Raw genomic sequence first — 23,583 nt, forward strand, 5'->3', positions numbered from 1 at the left:
CTTTCTCTCACTCTCCTTTTTCTCCCTCTGTCCCTCTGAATATACCCCTTGCCCATCCTCTGGGTCTTCCTCCCTCCCCCCCCCCCCGTCTTTCTTCCCGGACCTCCTGTCCCATGATCCTCTCGTATCCCTTTTGCCTATCACCTGTCCAGCTCTTGGCTCCATCCCTCCCCCTCCTGTCTTCTCCTATCATTTTGGATCTCCCCTTTCCCCTCCAACTTTCAAATCCCTTACTCACTCTTCCTTCAGTTAGTCCTGATGAAGGGTCTCGGCCTGAAACGTCGACTGCACCTCTTCCCAGAGATGCTGCCTGGCCTGCTGCGTTCACCAGCAACTTTTATGTGTGTTGTTCGGATAACTAGTATTGGTCACCAAAGATGCTTGATATCTTAGGTCTATTCAATTAATCTGTTCGTTGGAACATTCCGGTGAAGGTGGAACCAGTGAACAACGACTCCTCAGGTGACATCTTCCAGATAGCAAATCTTTCCAATTATTACATTTTTTCTACACCTTCTGCTTGTTCTTTTTGTCTTGTTTGTGTTATGGAAACTGTTGGAATCTGTGACGTACAGTTTGGAACTCGATCAAAGGATCCGGCGCTCTGCTGTGTCCGGAGAAGTGCCTTGTGGAGATCAGAGATGGGGGGCCGAAAAAGTCTGAGAACACAAGCTAACTCATGGAAAAGACCAGAGACAAGGTGTGGGGTCAGGAACAACTCCATCTCGGAGCGGTGAGAAAGATTGAAGCATTGAGGTGAATACAGAGGGGTCAGTGATGGCTCCAACAGAGATGGTCAGCAATCGGATTGGCACGTTCGACCCAGATTGGCAGCATTCGGATCCAGGTTGGCGGTTACTCCTTACGGAAGAACTGAGTGCAGGTGAAAATACCTTTCCCAAATTCTGAGGGTTATGTGATTACTTTATATTGATTTCCTTCAGTTTTTCAGTGTTTTCTTTCTTGTGGACAATTGGCGGGTGGGTGATCTGTTAATTTTTTGTGTGTAAGAGGTAGGGTTGGGTGTGTGATTCTACTGTTACTGTTCTTTTCTGCGAGTGAGGGGTCGGGGATTGTTATGTGTAGGGGGTTGTTGATTGTTATTGTGGCTGTTTGTTGCTGGTGAGGGGGGCTTTTGGGGTCTGCGAGTTTTATTTCTTTTCATTTTTGTGCCAGTGAGGGGTGGGGAGTTAATGTCTTTTCTTTCATTTTCTGTATTTCATGGCTATCTGGAAAAGACAAATAATAGAGTTGTATTATACATGCATACTTTGACAATAACATGAACCTTATATTTCAACCTTTAAAATTAATCTTTACCTCACACTAGATGGTCAGATTTATGGGCCATCTTTTAGTTCAAAACGTGCAAACGAGTCTTTCTCACCATCCATGCTCCCAAAAGGCACAAAACCAGCCTCCTTCGCTAATTCAGCTGCTCGGCTGGCAAACTTGGTTATTGTTTCATTCCGCAGATCTAACATAAACCTAACAAAACAGCAGACTTCATTTCAAGCCTTCATTATCCTCTTCTCCACTCTGAGCCAGCCAAAATGGGTTTATTCATATTTGTCTAATAGAACTGCTCAAAATTGATGATGAACATAAAGAAATAGTGCATTTTTCTTATACCGTATTTATGAAACAGATTTAAGTGTAATGTTGTTTCTGGTGGTTGGTAACAGTATTTTTTGCTTAAACTATTTATTTCAGGCTTCATTAGGTGAACATCAAACACCAGGAAGATATACAAAATGCTGAAAAAAATGCAGCAGATCAGGCAGCGTCTATGGAGGGCAATAAACAGTTGACATTCTGGGCTGACGTCCTTCACCAGGACCTCTCCTTAGATGCTGCCTGGCCTGCTAAGTTACTCCAGCATTGTGTGCGTGTTGCTCAAGAGTTCCAGTATCTGCAGAATTTCTTGTATTTATCAAATACCAGGAGCTTCTTTTGAACATTTTAATTTGCTTCACTGAACAATATGAGTTTGTTGCTCCATTCCCTGTATCCCCCTCAGAACTCCTTCAGTCCCACACTACCGTATGGCTGCTGCTGTTTTACAATAAAATGGCACTGAAATGAAAATAGAATCGGCATCCAGCACAGACGTATTTGAATAAATGGTCTAGCGCTGGTTCAGTACCCGTGACATCTGTAACAGGGTAATTTGTGTTGAATGAGCTGCAGAAACTGCAATGCTCAGTGCTGGAAGACAACTCAATCCTGCTGTTCAAAATCCCAAAGGAGATGAGTCTGTTAAACCTTGACTCTGTCAATCCAGCCCTGAGATCTCCGGATTTAAGCAAATAGGGTGTGCTGCCCTGGGCAGACATTCTCTACAACTCAAACTGCATATAGATACTCTGCCTGTCTTAAAAAGTGATCCTGCTTGTATCAAAAGATTAAAGATTATCTGGCTGAAAAAATTTATGCGACTGAAAGCTTGGCAAGGAAGTGAACAAGGATTTAATATCACATCTGTTATCAACATAAGATGAAGAATCAAAGACACAAAAAGCTTACTTTGTTAATTCCACAATTAGCGTTGCCTGAGGTGCAGCAATCTGCTTCAACTCTGGTGTTAACTGGTGAACCATACTGGAAAGAACAATAGAAAGTCAAAGTTCAAAGTAAATTTATTATCAAAGTATGTACATTTGACCATATACCACCCTAAGATTCATTTCCTTGCAGGCATTTATAGGAAAATAAAGAAATATTATAGAACTTATGAAAAACTAAGCATAAACAAATACTGACAAATAACCAATGCATAAAAGCAGACAAATCGAGCAAATCAAAAATAAATAATACTGAGACCACGAGTTATACAGAGTCCATGAAAATGAGTCTGTAAGTTGTAGGCAACACACACAAAATGCTGGAGGAACTCAGCAGGCCAGGCAGCATCTAGGAAAAGAGTACAGTCGATGTTTCAGGACGAGAGAAAAAATGCTGAGGAGGAGATTTAAAATGAGTGGTGGGGAGAGAGAAACACAAGGTGATAGGTGAAACCTGAAGGGGAAAGGGATGAAGTAAAGAGCTGGAAAGTAAATTGGTGAAAGAGACAGAAGGCCATGGAAGAAAGAAAAAGGGGGAGGAACACCCGAGGGAGGCGATGGGCAGACAAGGAGATAAGGTTAGAGAGGGAAAAGGGGATGGGAAATGGTGAAGGAGAGGGGGGTGGGGGCATTACTGGAATTTTGAGAAATTGGTGTTCATGACATCAAGTTAGAGGCTACCCAAATGGAATATGAGGTGTTGTTCCTCCAACTGAAGTGTGGCCTCATCACGACAGTGGAGGAGGCCATGGATAGACATATTGGAAGGGGAATGGGAAGTGGAATTAAAATAGCTGGCCACTGGGAGATCTGCTTTCTCTGGTGGACAGAGTGTAGTTGCTTGGCGAAGGTCTCTCAATCTACGTCAGGTCTCATCAATATCAGTTCAGGGTGAAGTTATCCGCACTAGTTCAGGAGCCTGATGTAGGATAATAACTGTTCCTGAACCTGGTGGCATGGAACCTAAGGCTCCTGTACGTCCTTCCTAATGGTGGTAGTGAGAAGAAGGCATGGACTGGGTGGTGGGGGTTCACTTTCTTATGGCAGTGCCTGTTGTAAATATGCTCAATGGTGGGGAGGGCTTTGCCTGTGATGGACTGGGCTGTGTACATTATGTTCTGTAGACTTCTGTTGGAACAATATGGTGAATCCAATATCCTGAGAACATCATGTGGAAATGTGACAGAGTAGGATCCAACGAGAAAAATGAAATGTACAAAAGAAAATATAAAATACATGTAAAACAAGAAGTGATGGAAATAAAGGTGTTTGCAATTAACACATGCAGCAAAGTCAAATACACAAAGAAAATCATATATTTACCTGCAGGAGAAGTAGATCACATTAAATAGGTTTCTGTAATTGCTCCTGTTATGAAGCTCTGTCACACAGTTTAATGGTAGGAAATGAATTTTTACATCAGGTAGTGAAAGGTAATCTGAGGTAAGAGAAAGAAAAATTATTGAATGTACTTATAATTTTGCAAGCCAATACAGGAAACCAGAGACCCACCACAAAAAATAGTCTAAGTAAGCAAAAGTTCTGGCATGTCATGCATAGCTCTTGCAAAAAAAAAGCACTTGTTTGTAAACAGTTTTAGTATGTTTAAAAGAGGTGCTGGATCACAGAGTAAGAATCTTTAAGTCAGAAACTGGTTGGCGCAGCAACACTTTTTTGGTACATTTCCTGATGTTTTGCACTAAACTCAGAGATATAATGGTCAATACAATGAATAATTTCTTCCTCTAATCTGATGGCACCTATTCAACACACAAATTTCTGTAGATCCAGCACACAATAAATTACCGGTGGGAACAAGACCCTGGAGGAATGGTACATCACCTTCCCCTTTTTCTCTGTGAACTGTATCACATTCAGCTGTACTGTGGTTTCCATCAGGCCCCATGTTGCCCATCTCATGGCAATGTTTCACTGCTTGTTTCTCTAGCACAATCTCTGGCTGTTCACTTTTGTCAGTTGGTTTGTTCTTTATATGAGAATCCTCTTTCAGAATCTCATCTTCATCTTCTTCTGTCATCTCACTCAAGGTGGCCTCTTCCACTGATGGCCTCAGTACATATCTCTCCCCAGTAACCAGCTCATGGAACAAGGCTGTTACGTTATACTCAGAGATATCTTGTGCTGTCTGCAGGAAAGAAACATGACCAACTTTCTTTGTTTTATTTATTACATAGATAAAACTCAAAATATTCCCAAGCACAGTCTGGTTGGCCTAGAACACATCAGTGATCAACAATCTCCTTCAAGGAACACCATCACCCGTGCAAGAAGAAGCAGTGAGATTCCCTCTCCCCTTAATACAAATCCAATCGGTTAAAAGCATAATATCGCCAGGATCCTCCACTCTTCAAACGATCACTAAACCTTTAATGACACTGCTATGTGGAAAGTCATAGAGCTGTGCAGCACAGTAAAAGGTCTTTTGGCCCATCTCACCCATGCTGGTCATGATGTCCATCTACTCTGATCCCATTTGCCTGCATTAGACCTAAAACTCTCTGATTGCCTCGTGTCCAACTACCTGTCCAAGTGCCTTTTAAATGTACTGTATCTGTATATGCTTCTGTTACTTCCTCTGGTCGGCTTGTTCCACATACCCACCACCCTCTGTGTGGAAAACCTTTCCCTCAAATATCCTTTAAATTTCTCCCTTTCACTTTAAACCTGTGTCCTCTATTTCCTGAGGAGACTGAGGTCCTTTAACATCTGCCGGACGATGCTGAGGATGTTCTACGAGTCTGTGGTGGCCCATGCTATCATGTTTGGTGTTGTGTGCTGGGGCAGCAGGCTGAGGGTGGCAGACACCAACAGAATCAACAAACTTATTCGAAAGGCCAGTGATGTTGTGGGGATGGAACTGGACTCTCTCACGGTGGTGTCTGAAAAGAGGATGCTGTCTAAGTTGCATGCCATCTTGGTCAATGTCTCCCATCCACTACATAATATACTGGGTGGGCACAGGAGTACATTCAGCCAGAGACTCATTCCTCCAAGATGCAGCACAGAGTGTCATAGGAAGTCATTCCTGCCTGTGGCCATCAAACTTTACAACTCCTCCCTTGGAGGGTCAGACACCCTGTGCCGATAGACTGGTCCTGGACATTTCATAATTTACTGGCATAATTTACATATTACTATTTAACTATTTATGGTTCTATTACTATTTATTATTTATGGTGCAACTGTAACGAAAACCAATTTCCCCCTGGGATCAATAAAATATGACTATGACTATGGCTATGACTAGGACCTCCCTGGCCTGGAAAAGAAAAGTCTTTATCTACCACCTATGCCTCTCACAAAGTTATAAACCTCTATAAGGTCACCCTGCATCCTCCTATGCTTCAATTGAGAACAATCCCAGCAATAATCTCTCCTTGTAATTACAGCCCTCCATTTCAGGAAATATCTTGATGAATCTCTTCTTCACTCTTTTGAAGCTACAACAGCCTTACTATCGTGTGGCAGCCAGAATTGTGACTGAAGCAATGTTTTGTGCAACTGCAACACAATGTTCCAACTCTTATACTCAGTGCCTCAGCCTATGAAGGAAAGTGTGCCAAGTGTATCTCCTTCACTACCCCATCCACTTTTGTCATCCTTTTCAGGAAACTGTGAATGTACACCCAGATCCCTGCTATTTACTGTACATGTTTCCCAGTATGTGATGCCCCAAAGTGCATTATATTGTACTTTGAAACACAGGAAATACTGTAGATGCATGAAATCTAGAGCAATGCACATAAAATACTAGAGGAACTCAGCAGATCAGGCAACATCTACGGAAATGAATAAACAGTCAACGTTTTGGGCTGAGACCCTTCTTCAGGGCTGGGAAGGAAGGAAGAAGATGCCAGAATAGAAAGGTGGTGGGGGTGAAGGAGGACTAGCTGGAAGGTGATAGGTGAAGCCAGGTGTGAGGGAAAGGTAAAAGGTTGAAGAAGAAGGAGGAATCTGATAGGAGAAGAGAGTGGACCATGGGAGAAAGGAAAGGAGGCCCACCAGGAGGTGATAAGGTGATAGGCAGGTGAGGAGAAGAGGTAAGAGGTCAGTGTGGGGAATATAAATTTGTCAGATTAAATTAAATCTGCCACCACTCTGCCTAGTTTTCCAGCTAATCTGCATCCTGCTGTATTCTTAGACAAGCTTCTTCACTACCTCTAAGTCTACCAACCTATGTGTCATCTGCAGATTTACTAACCAGACCACCCATATTCTCACAAAGTCATTTAGAAAACATTACAAACCACAGAGTTTCCAGCACTGATTCCTGCAGTACATCACTGGTTACAGATCCTTCATCCCCCATTAAAGCCAAAAGCTTTGCAAAAGTCCATATAGACAATGTTGTAGAACATGGACATGAATAGGCAAGTTGACCCCTCCCTGCCTTCATCATCTTTTTTGATTACCTCCTTAAAACTCTAAATTAGATTTGTCCTGTACAAATCCATGCTGATTCCCGCTGATAAATCCTGTCTCTGAGATTTTTTCCCCCAGTTTTTGCCTCCTACAGATATAAAGTTCACCAGTCTTTAGTTTTCTGGAATGTACCCTCCTGCCTTTTTGAATCAGGGACACGTGATATCCTCCAGCCTTCTGGTACATCACCGGAGGCTAACAAAGACGCAAAAATTTCCATTGCCTCCCTTGCTTCCCATAGCATCGTGAAATACCTCTCAATTGGCTCTGGAATTTATCATCATAATATATATCTTCAACACTTCATCCTTAACAGAAACATGTTCCAGTGTATCAGTGTACTCCTCCCTTGTCTCTTCATCTTCTGCATCCTTCTCCTTGGTGAATACTGATGAGAAGTGTTCAGTTAGAATCCCTCCACTCCACACACACACTTCTCTGTTGGTTCCTGACAGACATATCTTTCCCCCTTGGCTCTAATATATTATAAAAGGTATTGTGATTCTCCTTAATCCCACCTGTCAGTCCGTTTTATGTCCTCTTTTTGCTCTCCTAATTTATTTCTCAAGTTCTATCCTCAATAAGCTTCAAAGAACTCGCTTGATACCAATTTCCATACCTGACATAAGCTTTCTTCTTTACCTTAACATGGATGCCATTTGCTTTCTTTAGAAGAGATTCTTCCTCACTGATAATTCCAAATGCAATGTATGGACTAGTGACGATATCTCCCCAGTAACCACGGGCAGGAATTTTCTCTCCCTTCTTTAGAGAAAGAATACAATATTTTAAAGAAGTTATGAAATTAATTAATCATTAACTATACTCATTAAAATATTTTTTCTTACATCTGGGAACCTGTCTAGGAACTGAAATGCATTTTTGACGTATTTAAATACATTAATTTGTAGAGCAGGTGCCTAATAGATGGTGAAATATAACAAGTGTACAACAGATTGTGTGGCTTCTGCTTCAGAAGATGCACAGAACCTGCATTACAACCACTGTGGATCCCAGAGGAAATAGTGTCATTGCAACCAGCTTCCCCTTTGCTGCACCGCACCTATTAAAGACTGTCAGCCCTTAAATCCTTATGTCAGTCCAATAGCGCACCACACAGACTACATAGAGGATACAGAGAAGAGACTTCATCAATTGTGCATTCTGTTCCTTGTCTCCAGGGATCCACATCAGACCTGTACAGTGAGGCACCTCCAGTCTCCACCCAGCTAGCAAGAATCACCTTCCACTCATTTCCAACTCATCACTTGCAGCTTATTTAAACCCAGCTCTCATCCACAGTCCTTTGTTCACTCATTGAACCGGCAGCCTCCACCAGTTGCTCCCAGCCTTCAGTTACCTTGATGCCTTCATCAAAGTTGCTGGTGAACACAGCAGGCCAGGCAGCATCTCTAGGAAGAGGTACAGTCGACGTTTCGGGCCGAGAACCTTCGTCAGGACTAACTGAAGGAAGAGCTAGTAGGAGATTTGAAAGTGGTAGGAGGAGGGGAGATCCAAAATGATAGGAGAAGACAGGAGGGGGAGGGATGGAGCCAAGAGCTGGACAGGTGATTGGCAAAGGGGATATGAAAGGATCATGGGACAGGAGGCCCAGGGAGAAGGAAAAGGGGGGAGGGAACCCAGAGGATGGGCAAGGGGTATAGTCAGAGGGAGAAAAAGGAGAGAGAGAAAGAATGTGTATATATAAATAAATAATGGATGGGGTACGAGGGGGAGGTGGGGCATTAGCGGAAGTTAGAGAAGTCAATGTTCATGTCATCAGGTTGAAGGCTATCCAGATGGAATATAAGGTGTTGTTCCTCCAACCTGAGTGTGGCTTCATCTTTACAGTAGAGGAGGCCATGGATAGACATGTCAGAATGGGACTGGGATGTGGAATTTACCGTGGAATTTATGTGGAATTCATTACAGAACACAGTATTCTAAATTTGGAATTACCAACATTTTATAAAGCTTCAACATAACATCTCAACTTCTCTGCACAATGCTTTGGTTTATGAAATGTGTCAAAAGCTCCCTGTATGACCCTATCTTCCTGGAACACCACTCTCAATGTTTATTTTCTTTCATCATGATGGGTACCCTTTCTTAATTCCCTCTGAATGTCTTTTTCACCTAATGCATTTGTGTGTATCCATGAACAGAAGAGACAGTAACTCTTGCTTGCTGCCGTGACGGATCTCTTGGTGCTACCGGATAAGGTATCTGCATGTCACAGATCTTGGAAGGCCTCCGCGTATGAATGGTCTCTCTCTCTCTCTCTCTGTCCCTTACTGCTGTCAGAGGATGTTACTAAAGTTCTGCAATTTATAAATTGGACTGTGGACTGTAGTTCAAATTGGTGTCTCTCAGTTCTATGTTTTTTACATTCTGTGTTTTTAACCATTCTTTCTTGTTGCTGTTTGGTGGATTTGTTAGTTTTTTGTGAGTAGGGGTTAGGGGTTTGGAGTTTGATGTTCTTGTAACTGCCTGGAGTGACTTGGTAGATTTTTGTGTTGTGGGGTTGGGAATTGGGGTTTAATGTTCTTGTTGCTGTCTGGTAAGATTTGTTTTTTTTTGTGCGGGGCAGGTTGGGGATTGGGGTTTGATGTTTTTGTTAGTGTCTGGCATGATTTGTTAGTTTTTTATGGGGGGTTAGGGATTGGGGTTTGATGTTCTTGTTGCTGTCTGGAGTGATTTGTTAGTTTTTTATGGGGGGTTAGGGATTGGGGTTTGATGTTCTTGTTGCTGTCTGGTGTGATTTGTTAGTTTTTTGTGGGGGGTTGGGGATTGGGGTTTGATGTTCTTGTTGCTGTCTGGCATGATTTGTAAGTTTTTTAGTGCGGGAGGGTTGGAGATTGGGGTTTAATATTCCTGTTGCCATTTGGCATAATTTGTTAGATTTTTGTGCTGGGGGGTTGGGGATTGGGGATTGCTGTTCTTGTTGCTGTCTGGTGTGATTTGTTAGTTTTTTGTGCGGGGGATTGGGGTTTGCTGTTTTTGGTGCTGTCTGGCATAATTTGTTTTTTGTGGGGGGGTTGGGGATTGGGGTTTGATGTTCTTGTTGCTGTCTGGTGCGTTTTCTTTCATGTGGGGCTTGATGTTTTTCCATGTTTTTCACTTTTTGTTTTGGAATCTTTTTGTTATCTGGAAAAGACGAATCTCAGAGTATACTTCATGCATATTTTGATAATAAATGAACTTTTGAACTTTTAACCACTCGTTACAATAGTGATGTGCAAAAGAGCATCTCACACAACACATAGAACCTTGAAGTGGATGGGCTACAGCAGCAGTAAAGAGGCCAATGAGTGTATATAATTATGATAAAAACAATGGTAAAGATTAAAGAAAGCTGTTGCACATTCTCATTGCCAATAAACAGGTCCCTCATTTAAAATGTAATAAAACATTCCTACATTTTCTTCATACATGTATGACACTTTCATTACTATGCCACATATACAAAACCGATATTTGATGTGAAATTGGACATACATAATTCATGAGCAGCCCTGAAGCCAGCGATTTGTTAGGAACATCATATAACCCCTCACGGATCTCAAATGCCAAGCCTTTATCTCTCCATTGGTAATATTGCCGGTTGTTTATTACATGAGCCTACAATGGATAAAAGGTATTGAGGTATCAGAATGCGAACAGCACAGTGATGCTGAAGACTTCATCTCAGTAAAATTAGAAACTGAGTTCAGTGAATCATCTCATTACAGTAGTGTAAAATATGGGAATAAAATGCTATTTTAAAGAGATACAAATTTATTTGTATTCCCTATCCTAATTATTGCTCAGCTTCTGACATTGCATCACCTGAAAACTACACATGATTCTAGCTCCTTATATAAAATCCAACAATGTTCTTGGGAAAAGAGGAATTTTAAAAAAATAGATTGACAGACATTTCCTGCGTCATTCATTTGAATATTTCCCCTGGTCCAAATATATACGGAGCTGTCCTGTGTAAATCTTTGCTCGGGTATCACAGACCCCTACAGTGCTGTGGGTTAATGACTTGGTTTCATGTGTCCCAGAATCCTGAGTGGGAATTGCAGTAATTGTGCAATATAGTTTTGCCTCTCTGCCTTATCAAACGCCAAGGCTACGTTATCCAAATTCTACTCGGTACTCAATTTAGAATTTTAGGCTATATTTCAAACAACAGAAGGCTTTGCTTAAGGCAAGCTCTTTCACTCAAGAAACATTAAATATCTGAGGAATCCAAGGGCTTTGGCAGTCTTGCATTCAACACCTGTTGACTCTGTGAAATCTTCTTTTGAATGCACAAAAAAACTTTGAGAAAGATCAATTGCTGTCATACACCTCTGAGTGAGGATCGTAATGTCTTCTCATCAGCAAAGTGAGCTCTGATACTTACTCCTCTATCGTACAGCTTCATATGCAAATCCCAGTCATAGGCTCCTTGCTTAGAATCATATCGATTGCCCAGGTATTGCCTGTTTCGTAAATCCCACAACTTATTGATCTGAAACACCTTTGGATCCGGATTCCTCCAGAATTTAAAAATAGCTTCTAACTGGTCTCTCTCTTTAAACTAAAAGGAAAGTGCAAGGAAGATTTTAACATTGAAAATCAAACTCTCAAACTTGCAAAGCAACATTCACATCTTATGGTGACAGGTGGTTAAATAACTTCTGCACTTTTGTTAGTCCCAAAGCTGGAGTATTGTGTACTTTTCTGGTTACCCCATTATAGGAAGGATATTAAGGCTTTGGAAAAGGTACATTAGAGGTTTACCAGGATACTGCCTGGGTTAAAGGGCATGTGTTATAAGGAGAGGCTGGACAAATATAGGTTGCTCTCTCTGGAGATGTGGAGGCCAAGGAGAGACCCGATAGAAGTTCATAAGATTACAAGAGGCATAGATAGACAACCACTATCTTTATCCCAGGACTGAAATGTCTAATATCAGAGGGTATGCATTCAAGATGATAAGGATTAAGTTCAAAGGAGGGCAAGTTTCTTGCACAGAGGGTGGTGCCTGGAATGTGCTGCCAGGTGTGATAGTAGAGGCAAATACAATTGAATTGTTCAAGAGGCTCTTAGACAGGTGCATAAATATGCAGGAAATGGAAGAATATGGACATTGTGCAGGCAGAAAGGATTAATTTAATTGGGTATTTGATAACTTATTTAAACAGTTCATCACAACATTGTGAGCCAAAGGACCTGTTTCTGTGTTGTACTTTTCTATGTTCTATAGTATCAAGCTTCAAGTATTCTATCCTAAGCTTGCAGCTAGTAACCAAGGTATGGAAGCCATGGTAATGTACAAATAGTGACTTGTAGTTCAATCCCTCTTATGCACAATCCTCAGATTTATGAACCCAAAATACATCAATATGATGCCAAAGGGAAGTCATTACTACACACCACCCTAGTGAGAACAAAATGTGTTCATACACGGGGTTTCTAGTGGGAGCAATGACAAGGAAAAATCACAGGCAACGCCTATCAAACTGGCAGCCTATATCCACTCACAGGAAGCTCATAGTCCCCCCCCCCCCCCACCAACCAGGGGTATAGAGTGCATAAGTCAATGGCTGCATTCACCACAGATACTTGTGGAGGCAGGTCGTATGGAAAGGGGAGTGCATAAATTTCACCAACAAGAAAGGAAACCCTTTTATGTTTGGGAGGAACAAAGAATGAGGAACAGACAAAATTAAACAGTAGAGCTTTGGAGGCCCCTTTTTGTCTGCCTGACTGTCTCTAAGATGTAATGCTTCTTTCTGGGTTTGCCTCTGGATAATCTACATTAGGGACAGGATGACAAACAGCAAATTTATCAAAACAGTAAATAAGTGAACCATGTCCAAATTGATCAAACATAATATGGGGATGTGTCTGCTTCATTGAACTCCACATACATACATAATAATGTATCATATTTAAATCACAATAATATGAAATGAGGAACACTAGAGATTCTGCAGATGCTGAAAATCCAAAGTAATACACACAAAATGCTGGAGGAACTCAGCAGGTCAGGTAGATCTATGGAGGGGAATAAAGAGTCGATATTTTGGGCTAAGACCCTTCATGGGACTCTTCATCCTGATGAAGGATCTCGGCTGAAATGTTGACTGTTTATTCTTCTTCATAAATATTAAATGAGGGTTTTTTTAAAGTACTGGAAATGTTACACTTTGTTTATACACCAGTGAACAAGAGCTGGAGGAAAGCAAGACTTCGCTACTGTGTGTTTTCCTTCCATGTTTGTTCTCTTTGAGAAGATGCTGCATCAAAACAAGGCACCATCAGAAACTGCAGGAAACTCTCAGCAGGTCAGGCAGCATCTGTAGAACCAGAAGCGGAGTTAACGTTTCATTTTGAAAGTGGTCCAGCATTTTCTGTTTTTATTTCAGATTTTCATCATCTGCAGTGTTTCGCGTTTTCCGTGACGAGAAGCTACACTCTTCACTTACCTTTAGACTCCCCATGTCAACCATCGGCAGTTTCTTATGAAGGTAATCAAGGTCCGTGATGTAGTGGATGAAATTGTTAGCATTCTCCTGCAGATAATTTGCGGTTTGGCTCCGTATCAGACTATTACCAAACAATTCAAGCAAGAGTTCAGTCTTTTCTGCGAAAGAGAGAGACAGTCGAAGTGTTCATTGATTTAGAAACAGAATAGTATATTATATATTAGAAAAAGCTCACAGAGTAAACAGTGCACATGATAATAATAAATACAATGATAATACAGCAACAAGTACAAAATAACAGAATGGTGCACAGTAGTGCAATCTGTAGTACTGGAAATGCTAAAGTGACAATAATAGAGGAAATAAAATCAAGGGTTCCGGAATGCGAAAGATGATTGGTTCAGAAGTCTGATAAAACAAAGATAAGCACCACAACTGGTGAACTGGCACGCAAGGGAGACATTTTACTGGAAGGTACCTTGTAAACCCATGGAGCTTAGGGGCTCCAGAGCAACTGTGAGAAAAAGGAGGTGTCGGCCTATCAACTCCAAGTTATTCTCCACAATGTAGAACTGGTAAAAGGAAGTAACAAATTGTTATTCTATAGAGTACAATTGTAAAACACAGGTGGTACATTACAACTCTTTGTAAATATCATCCTAAATAAAATGTCATTTTACACCAATTATGATTTTAAAATACATTACAATTACTTTGTAATTTGTAATATATTACAACTCTTTGTTGAACAGCATCTAAAAAGCATGACAAAAATGATTTTACAAAAATCTTCACTAATTGGATATATGTTTTCTTTGTCAAACAGCTTGTTCATCCAGAAAGAATGTTCTGGGCTGCAATATTTACCAGTGCAAATATGACTGTTTATCAAGAGGCAAGGTAGGAACAAGATCACTTGGCACTTTGAGCCTGCTCTGCTATTCATCAAAATCGTGGCTGGACTTCCACCTCAACACAAGTTTCCTGCACCATCTCCACATATTTCCCCTAATATCTGGAAATCCATTGATCTCTGTTCTGAATGAGCTCAGTGATCATCCTCCACCACCAACAGGGGTAGGGTATTCCCCCAAAGACTCACCACCTTCTTCATCAAGAAATTCCTCCTCACCTCCAGCCTAAATTCCCTACTCATTTATTCTGAGATTTTGATCCATGGTTCTAGATTCCTTAGCTTTCAGTGATGTGTGTACACATGTGTGGGTTCCTTTGCACATCAACATCATCCAGTCTCTCACCGTTTAAAAGAAATTCTTATTTTACTGGCTTGTGCCTCAATACAGATTTTATCAGATTTTTCACATTACGCCTGCAAAGATCTTGCCCACTCACTCACCTTGTCTACATCCACGTGAAGCCTTGTTACATTCTCCTCCCTATTTGTGACTGGTTCATCAGTAAACTTTGAAATATTTCCCATTTGAACAAAGAACATTACACCACATTTCAGGCCCTTCAGCCCACAATGTTGTGTCGATCTTTTAAACTACTCTGAGATCAGTCTAATCTTTCCCTCCTACATAGCCCTTTATTTTTCTATCATCCATGTGCCTTTCTAAAAATTTTCTTTAAATGTTTTTTAAATGTAGAAACTAATAAAAATATTGAAAGAAAATGTCCATAAATTAGAGAATTTAAGATTTTTAAGAGTTTAAGAAATTGAGAGTTTCTTAAAGTTAGTTGCCTCAATCATGAATAGCTGGGACCCAGCCACTTTGTTGGTAACTAATTGTATTCTTTCACATCAAACTCATGACTGGGACTAGGAGAATCACAAATTTTGCTGCTCACATTGCGGATTATTGACACACCGAAGTCTCACTGGAAAATGGATGTGCTCACAATTGGTGGGGACATTATTGACTTCAACAGACTGATGTTGCACTGTTAAAGCAGTCGGCTTCAGTAAAGTAATATTTCAGCATGAACTGACAGCCTCGGGAAAGGAAGAAAATAAACTCAAAAGAGGTTCTGCTGTGTCACGATCCTTACATGAAGCTTGCTCCGTGGCCAACGGTGAGCCTGGCAGATAGTTGTTAAAAGATGCCGGCTGTCACCAGCACCAACCATGAGAATATGCAGTTCAGGGACATTATCTTCATCTGTGCACAGTGCTTTCATTGACACAGATAAGCCTGAGAATAAAGAGAGTGAAGATTACATTAGATGCAGTTAGAAGAAATAGAACAGAATTTTAAGTTTAACTTTTATATCAATTCTGATAAGAAGCTCTGTATTTTATTCCTATTGCACCCACAAAAGGGAAGGCAGTGAAGTCAGAAAATCACATATTCCATTACTGGTGTTTTATAGTGTACTGGTGTTTGAGGAAATGTCTCCCTAACCAGTCACTTTATTAATAGAATCAAATGCTGCATATTATTCAAACAACCAATATTGTTTCCCTGTTTTGCTTCACAATCTCTTATAGAGCTTTGGTCTCACATAACATACCTCAGCCAGGTGAGCACCCTTCCTACTTCCAGACTGTTAAGACTTTTAAGAATGTTTCATTCTTCTAAACCCTAGAGAATACAACTCCAGTCTACATCATTCTTCCTCATACAGCAAACATTCAGTCAGGTGAACCTTTATTGCATGCTCTTGAGATCAAACACATCCTGCATCAAGTAAGGAGATAATACTACAGCTCTAATAGGCTTTCTTATTCCTGTATTCAAATGCTGAACTTCAGAGAATTGTATACAAGTATGCTCAAGTCTCTTTGAACATCAGCTCTACACAGTCTGGTCAGTTAACAAGTACTCTGCATTTTTGTTGTATGTGCCAAAATGAATGATCTCATATTTTTCCATAGAATATTCCATTTGCTGTGTTCTCACCCACTCACTCTAATTACACATATCCTTTTGTAGCCCCTCTCCATTCTCCTCTGAACTTATGATCTCAATTAGTTTAGTATTGTTGTAAACAGTACACTTCTATCTCTCTGACTCAAATAACAGAAGGTCCAACTGAGTTTTCAATGGTTTCATGCTCTGAGTTATTTCTAATTTGTTCATTTTGCTCTCTTCCATCTTCCATTACCTTAAGCCACATTGCTGTTTTGCTTCATTGCCTGTCTTTTGGACAAAGGTTTCTTTGTAAATCTTTAAAGTGGAAATTAAAATTATTATCAAAGTACATGCTATATATCTCACTAGAGATTCACTTTCTCACCGGCACACTCAGTAAATACAAGAATCAATGAAAGACCCACCCCAACAGGCAAAAAGAATGAAAAAGAATGAAATAATAATAGTAATAAATAAATATTCAATAAATATTGAGAACTTGAGGTGAACACTCATTGAAAGTGAGTCCACAGGAACAGTTCAGTAATGGGGCAGGTAAAGTTGAGTGAAGTTGTCCCACTGGTTCAAAAGACTGATGTTTGAGTGGGAGTAACTGTTCCTGAACTTGGTGGTGTGGATCCTGAGGCTCCTGTATCTTCTTCCTGATGGCAGCAGTGAGAAGAGGGCATTATCTGGGTGATGGGGGTACCTGATGATGGATGCTGCTTTCCTGTGACAGCACTCCATATAAATGTGCTCAATGTTGGAGAGGGCTTTACTGTATACACTAATTTTTGTAGGATTTTCCATTCAAGAGCATTGGTGTTTCCATACCATGTCTTGATGCAACCAGTCAATATACTCTCCAACACACATCTGTAGAAGTTTGTCAAAGTTTTAGATGTCATGCCGAGTTTTGGCAGACTTCTAAGGAAGTAGAGGCACTGCTTACATCCTGGGTCCGGGACAGGTCCTCTGAAATAACACAGAGGAACTTAAAGTTGCTGTCCCTCTCCTCCTCTGATCCTCTAAACTTGCCACTGAAGACTTTGCTTTCAGGTGAGCTTAATGTCTGGAAGAACTTTTGCAAACTCCCAGCCCCTGATGACCCTGTGATTTCAGTATCTGAGGCTGATGTGAGAGCATCCTTTAGGCGAGTGAATCTATGGAAAGCATCTGGTCCTGATGGGATACCTGGCTGAGTGAGACCTGTGCTGATCAACTGGCTGGAGTGTTCACCAACATCTTTAACTTCTCACTTCAGCAGTCTGAAGTTGCCCACCGACTTCAACCAGGTTGCAAGGTTACTGGTGCCTAAGAAGAACATAACCTGCCTCAATGACTATCGTCCAGTAACACTTACATCTACTGTGATGAAGTGTTTTGAGAGGTTGGTTATGAAACATATTAAGTCCTGCCTGAGAAGTGACTTGGATCTGCTCTAATTTGCCTACCAGCACAACAGGTCCACAGAAGATGCCATTTCATTGGCTCTTCACTCAACCCTGGAACATCTGGAAAGCAAAGTTGCATACATCAGGATGCTCTTTATCGACTGCAGCTCAGCATTCAATGCTGCCACCTCCTCAAACTGATCAATAAGCTTCAAGACCTTGGCATCAATATCTCCTTGTGCAATTGGATACTGGATTTCCTCACTTGCAGACGCCAGTCACGTCAGATTGGCAACATCTCCTCCACAATCTCTATCAGCACAAGGCTGTGTGCTTAGCTTCCTACTCTATTCGCTTTACACTTATGACTGTGTGGCTAAGCACACCTCTACTGAGATATTTAAATTTGCTGACAACCCACTGTCGTTGGCTGATTCAAAATTGGTCATAAATCAACAAATAGGAGGGAGATTGAAAATCTGTCTGAGTGATGCCACAACAACTACCTCTCACTCAATGTTAGTAAGACCAAAGAGCTAATTATTGACTTCAGGAAGAAGAAACTGGAGGTCCATGAACCAGTCCTCATCAGGAGATCAGAGATTGGAAATGTAAGAATTCTAATTCTGATTCATTAAACTCCATTGTCATTTGCCAAACCTTTGAGCACCATCTTGGATAATCACTGGTTTTAAGACACACCCAACCACACTTTTTCCTTCCTGTTCACCCACACCTCCATCACACTAGAGATTCTGCAGATGCTGTTAATCTTGAGCAAAACACACAAAATGCTGGAGGGACTTAGCAAGTCCGGCAGCATTAATGGAGGGAAATGAACAGTTGATGTTTTGGGCTGAGACCTTCCATCAGAGAAGCCTTATGAGGGTGTTGGCTGAAATATCAACTCTTTATTTTCTTTCATAGACTCTAAAATATTGTTTGGGTGATGGTCGGATTGTTTGAACCAAAAGCAGCTGATGGATATGACCTCCACATACTCTGTTGCAATACTTAACTGATGGAGTTTGAAGAATTAAAGTTACTATGATTAATTTTATTTCACATATTTTTTCCAAATCGCTCTCACCTTTTTTTTGAAAATCCATTGCTGGGCTGAACCCCCACCAGGTCACCGTTCCGAATCCCTCCCCAGTCCCACAGGCAGTCATTTCTCGATACCAGTCTGAGGGATAAGTAAACAATAACACAGTCCATTAAACTGAAGGAGTTAGGCTTCTTGTTCTGATTCTGATTCTGTTTTTAAGTTTGAAGCACTGTTTTCTAAGAATTATGGCCACCATTTTACTGTTGTTAGGATCTCTTCCTTCTCTTGCTGGGTTAGTTCATCTATGACTAGCTTCCCTCAAGCCAAAATGTTATTCTCAGTTCCAGCAGTCACCAGTATCATTTACATCAGCAGTAAAAACTGCTGTCCAGATGTTTGACTCCTAAAGACGTAAATTTATTCCCTAATTTTTATGACTGCAAAACATTATTAGAAGTGGAATTGAACAATGAATGCATCATAGTTTAATCTATACTTTCAGAACATGGGGAAAGATTTGCTACTTGGATCATATTAGCTCTTAGTGTGAACTGAGAAACAGGGGAAATGAATGAACAGGAGATATGACACTGGCACCCACTTCAACACTTTCCTGTGTGCGGCAGGGCAACATGCAATATACACCAGGCATTTACTGATGTCTACAGATATGTGTGTCACCTACCACGGCAAAGCTAGGGAAAAGGGATATCTACACAGTACAGTGCAAAAGTCTTAGTCATATCCGGTTTCAGATGGTATGGCCTCCACAGAGCCCTGATCGAGGTTGTCTGAGGTTTCCTGGTGAGACAGAAGCAAGTGAGACAGACAAAGTCTGCAGAAGAACTATGGCAAGTTCTCCTAGATGTTTGGAACAACTTACCAGCCAATCTTCTTATAAAACTGCACAACAGTGTACATGAGAGAACTGATGCAGTTTTAAAGGTAAAGGGTGGTCACAACAAATACTGATTTGATTTAGTTTTTTTAACTGCTAATTGCTCTTTATACTTATTTTTTGATATTTAGAAACTTTTCAATATTTTTGCTTTACAGATGTTTTTGCATGTGCCTAAGACTTTTGCACAGTACTGTACTTCCCTGGGTGATATGAGTTCACTCAATGAACAAACAATTGCTAAAGACTGTTGCTACATTATTTTTGATTTTTTACCAGTAATACCATGAATTCTAAAATGTCACACTGTGGTATGTAGTTTCTTTGGCACAACAACCCCTCCGCTGGAAGCCTTTCCCCACATAAAACCTTCACCTTCAAATTTGATTATTCCATAACCCCCCCAATTCCAGTCCATGACCTGCAGTCCCAGTTCATGATCTCAGTCTTTGACCCCAGTCTGTCACCCTTGTTCCAGTTAATGATTTGAGACCATGACCCCCAATTTCAGTTCATGACCTCAGTCCACAATGGCCATCCGCAGGTCATGATCCCAGTCCCAATTTCTGACCGCTGTCCCAGTTAACGATCCTGGTCCATGACCCCAATCCCAGTTCATGACCTCAGTCTATGATCCCAATATAAATTCATGACCCCCAATCCCAATTTGACCCCAGCCCTAGGTCATGACTTCAATCCCAATTCATGACCACCAGCGCCAGATCATGACCCTAATCCCAGCTCATGACCCACACACCAACCGTTTACTGCCAGATATGTACGGGAGGGACGCAGTTCTCACGGATTGGGCCCGGTAACCACCGCCTATGTTGTGACCAACCTTCAGACGATTAAGTCGCCGAGCTTGAACTTTGTAAACTCTCACCGCACGCCTCAGGTGACAAACGGCACTCTGCACCAATCAACCCTCGCATTAGCTGGTAGAGCCAATCGAGAATTGGTGAAGGCGGGACTACCGGTCCAGCGGGGGACGCGGTCTCCAGAGCAACGAGTGGACCAACGGTCAACATAGGCGGCGCGCGCGTGGGCTTGTAAAGCGGTCGCGCGCTCTGCCCTCTCGCGCGCCTTCCGTCTGCGCATGACTACGGAAGGGAATGACTACAGCAGCTCGGCGCTGGTCGCCGATGGGTCACGTGTTACTTCCCACTGTTCGCGGTCGGAGCTGAGATGGGGGGTAGTGGGTTCGAGTCCCGCCTGGGCACCAAGTGCTGCACTGTCAGAGGCTCTGACTGCTTACATGAGGTAACAAGAGTAAAATATTTCAGAATAGCGTTTATTATCACTGTTCCTATCCCACTACTGTAAAGATTTCATGGACCACCTGTACGTTCAAAATAAACTTTTGACCTCCCATTCTACCTAGCATGACGTTCCGCCATATTGCCTGCTTGCACTGCGCTTTCTCTGTAACCGCTTTCTGATATTGCTGTTCTGTTGTTTTACCTCATTATTCTTCTGGTTTGGAATGATCTCTATGGTGGCATGCAAAACTAAGATTTTCACTCCGACACGAGGAATTCTGCAGATGCTGGAAATTCAAGCAACACACATCAAAGTTGCTGGTGAACGCAGCAGGCCAGGCAGCATCTCTAGGAAGAGGTACAGTCGATGTTTCGGGCCGAGACCCTTTTCACTCCGCCTCGGTACATATACCAAGTCCAGTAGGCCACAAGGAGTTGGGCCGCATGCACCATTGAACTTGCCAGTAGTTGGACGGTGAATGAGACATTCATTGACCTGCTGTACAGCCAGAAATGATCTTGTACAGTAGCGGCTCGCCACTACCCCTCATAGAACTGTGTCCTCACTACAGCAGCACCTCACCGGTAACTAACTGGGCAGTGGCATCCATTTTTTTTATTGGCGAGGCTCTCGATATTTATTGCTTATTGATTTATAATTATTATTTATTTCTTTTTCTATTTGCACAGTTTGTTTGCATACTGGCCCAACGCCAAAGTTGGCGTGCTCTTTCACTGATTCTGTCATGGTTATTATTCCACAGATTTATTGAGTATGCTTGCAAGACACTGAATCTCAGGGTAGTTGTACATGGTGACAGGATACATGATAATAAATTTACTTTGAATTTTATAATGGAGAGTCCCGTTAATTTAATGGAATATCATAGGATATCTACAAATTGCTGTTCAAACCTGCCTGAAGTTTTGGCCCTCTGATGCATCTGCCTACCTTACTAGTGACAAATTGTGGGTTGAGGTTTCATGTCTAGGTCCTACAGCTCTCCTGTCTGGGATACTGAGAAAACAAAAGCCCATTGAGAAACAGATTAACACGCAAACAATGGATCCCAGGGTTATATATGGTGACATATAAGCACTTCGATACTTTGAGGATAAGAGGTATAGATCGAGTGCGTAGCTAGAGACTCTTTCTCAGGGGTTGAAGGGGTCAATATAAGGGGCATAATTTTAAGGTGATTGGAATAAAGTACAGTATAGTGTAGGTTTTTACTTTCAGAGTGGTGGGTGCATGGAACACCCTACCAGGGGTGGTGCTAGAGGCAGATACATTAGGGGCATTTAAGAAGCTCTTAGATAGGCACATGGATGATAGAAAAAAGGAGGGCTACATGGGAGGGAAGGTTTAGATTAATCGTGGAGTAGGTTTTGGCCTGTTTGGAGTGAATTTGGCCTGTCCCCTAAAACCCTCACTAATTTTTGTAGATGCACTGTAGAAAGCATTCTTCTAGGGTGCATCGCAACCTGGTATGGAAGTTGTCCTGTCCAAGACCGAAAGAAGCTTCAGAAGATTGTGAACACGGCGCAGCACATCACGCAAACCAATCTTCTGTCCTTGGACTCACTTTACACCGCGTGCTTTCAGAGCAGTGCTGCCAGGATAATTCAGGACATGACCCACCCAGCCAACACACTTTTCGTCCCTCTTCCCTCCAGGAGAAGGCTCAGGAGCTTGAAGACTCATACGGCCAGATTTGGGAACAGCTTCTTTCCAACTGTGATAAGACTGCTGAACGGATCCTGGCCCAGATCTGGGCTGTACCCTCCAAATATCCGGACCCGCCTCTGAGTTTTTTTGCACTACCTTACTTTCCATTTTTCTATTTTCTATTTATGATTTATAATTTAAATCTTTAATATTTACTAATTTTTACTATTTTTAATATTTAATATTTGTAATCCAGGGAGTGGGAAGCGCAGAATCAAATATCGCTGTGATGATTGTACGTTCTAGTATCAATTGTTTGGCGACAATAGAGTATAAAATATAAAAGTATAAACAGTCGGGCCAACATGGTGAACTGAAGGGTCTGTGCTGTTCTGTATTGTTCTATGTTCTAGGACTTTTGTTCTGTTTTCTATGTCCTCTGCATGTTTTATGAAGTCTTCCTGTGCAGAATATGCCTGCAGCATTTGCCGACCAACAAAACAGAAATTTGTTTAGTAAAACAAATACTTTTTCACTCTGGGCTGGAAGGTTACTTTGAATACACCAGTTTCTCTGCAATTCACAGCAGCGAAATTGCTTTAGATCTGTCACTGCCCAGCTCAGAGAGCAGCTGCTTGGCATTTTGTCCCTGAGCCCTGTCTCTAGTAGTAAGTCTTTCAGACAGCAGATTAGAAATAATGAGAAAATAATGGGATGAAGAGTGGTCGTTCAGTCTGTGTCTGTGCACAAACTGCTCCATTATGGTTACTACTCAATGCACTTATTCCCCCAAGAAAAGATGTTTCTTTTTTGCTTTAGAGTTTCCCAGGAGAGGTTTAAGTGTTGAAGAGAGATTGCCATGACATCACCAGTCCCGAAGTCCCAATTCCATACTGCTGGCTGTGTGATTTCGTTGCTTAAGTGCCTACTGCTAGGCTCCTGACACAGACAATCCACTCTTGAGTACTCTCATGGTTAGAGGTTGCCAAGTGGATAGGAGAAAATGTGTAAGAATGTGTTCAAAG

At 41.6% G+C, this 23,583-nt stretch overlaps 1 protein-coding gene across 5 annotated transcripts; it reads right to left on the reverse strand.

The window, feature by feature from the left end:
• Nucleotides 1-331: 331 nt before the first annotated feature.
• LOC140204949 (dynein axonemal assembly factor 3-like) lies at nt 332-21,119 on the reverse strand. Of its 5 annotated transcripts, none has more exons than XM_072271946.1 (13): nt 21,092-21,119; nt 18,772-18,867; nt 15,485-15,627; nt 13,950-14,043; nt 13,472-13,629; nt 11,401-11,577; nt 10,506-10,628; nt 7,650-7,772; nt 4,407-4,710; nt 3,888-4,002; nt 2,527-2,601; nt 1,321-1,488; nt 332-1,229 (listed from the first exon to the last, which is right to left on the reverse strand). In XM_072271946.1, exons 2-12 carry the CDS (start codon nt 18,851-18,853, stop codon nt 1,341-1,343), a joined length of 1,542 nt encoding a protein of 513 aa, XP_072128047.1. In that variant the 5' UTR covers nt 18,854-18,867; nt 21,092-21,119; the 3' UTR covers nt 332-1,229; nt 1,321-1,340. The 5 variants fall into 5 exon arrangements, with proteins under 5 accessions (XP_072128047.1, XP_072128045.1, XP_072128046.1 ...); XM_072271944.1 differs by lacking the exon at nt 21,092-21,119 and adding an exon at nt 20,469-20,535; XM_072271945.1 differs by lacking the exon at nt 21,092-21,119 and adding an exon at nt 20,410-20,503.
• Between the last annotated feature and the right edge of the window lie 2,464 nt (nt 21,120-23,583).

The sequence above is a fragment of the Mobula birostris genome, chromosome 11 (genome assembly GCF_030028105.1).
Source record: "Mobula birostris isolate sMobBir1 chromosome 11, sMobBir1.hap1, whole genome shotgun sequence".
NCBI classification, from domain to species: domain Eukaryota; kingdom Metazoa; phylum Chordata; class Chondrichthyes; order Myliobatiformes; family Myliobatidae; genus Mobula; species Mobula birostris.

Bases quoted from the DNA above. Each gene is read 5' to 3' on its own strand.
- LOC140204949 (XM_072271946.1), bottom strand. From the start codon at position 18,853: ATGACTGCCTGTGGGACTGGGGAGGGATTCGGAACGGTGACCTGGTGG. The intron at 4,003-4,406 runs GTGATGTACCAT...CTCTTACCTCAG, and splicing joins TCACAGAGAAAAAGGGGAAG to ATTACCTTTCACTACCTGAT. The intron at 2,602-3,887 runs GTAAATATATGA...TGTTCTTTCCAG, and splicing joins GTGATCTACTTCTCCTGCAG to TATGGTTCACCAGTTAACAC.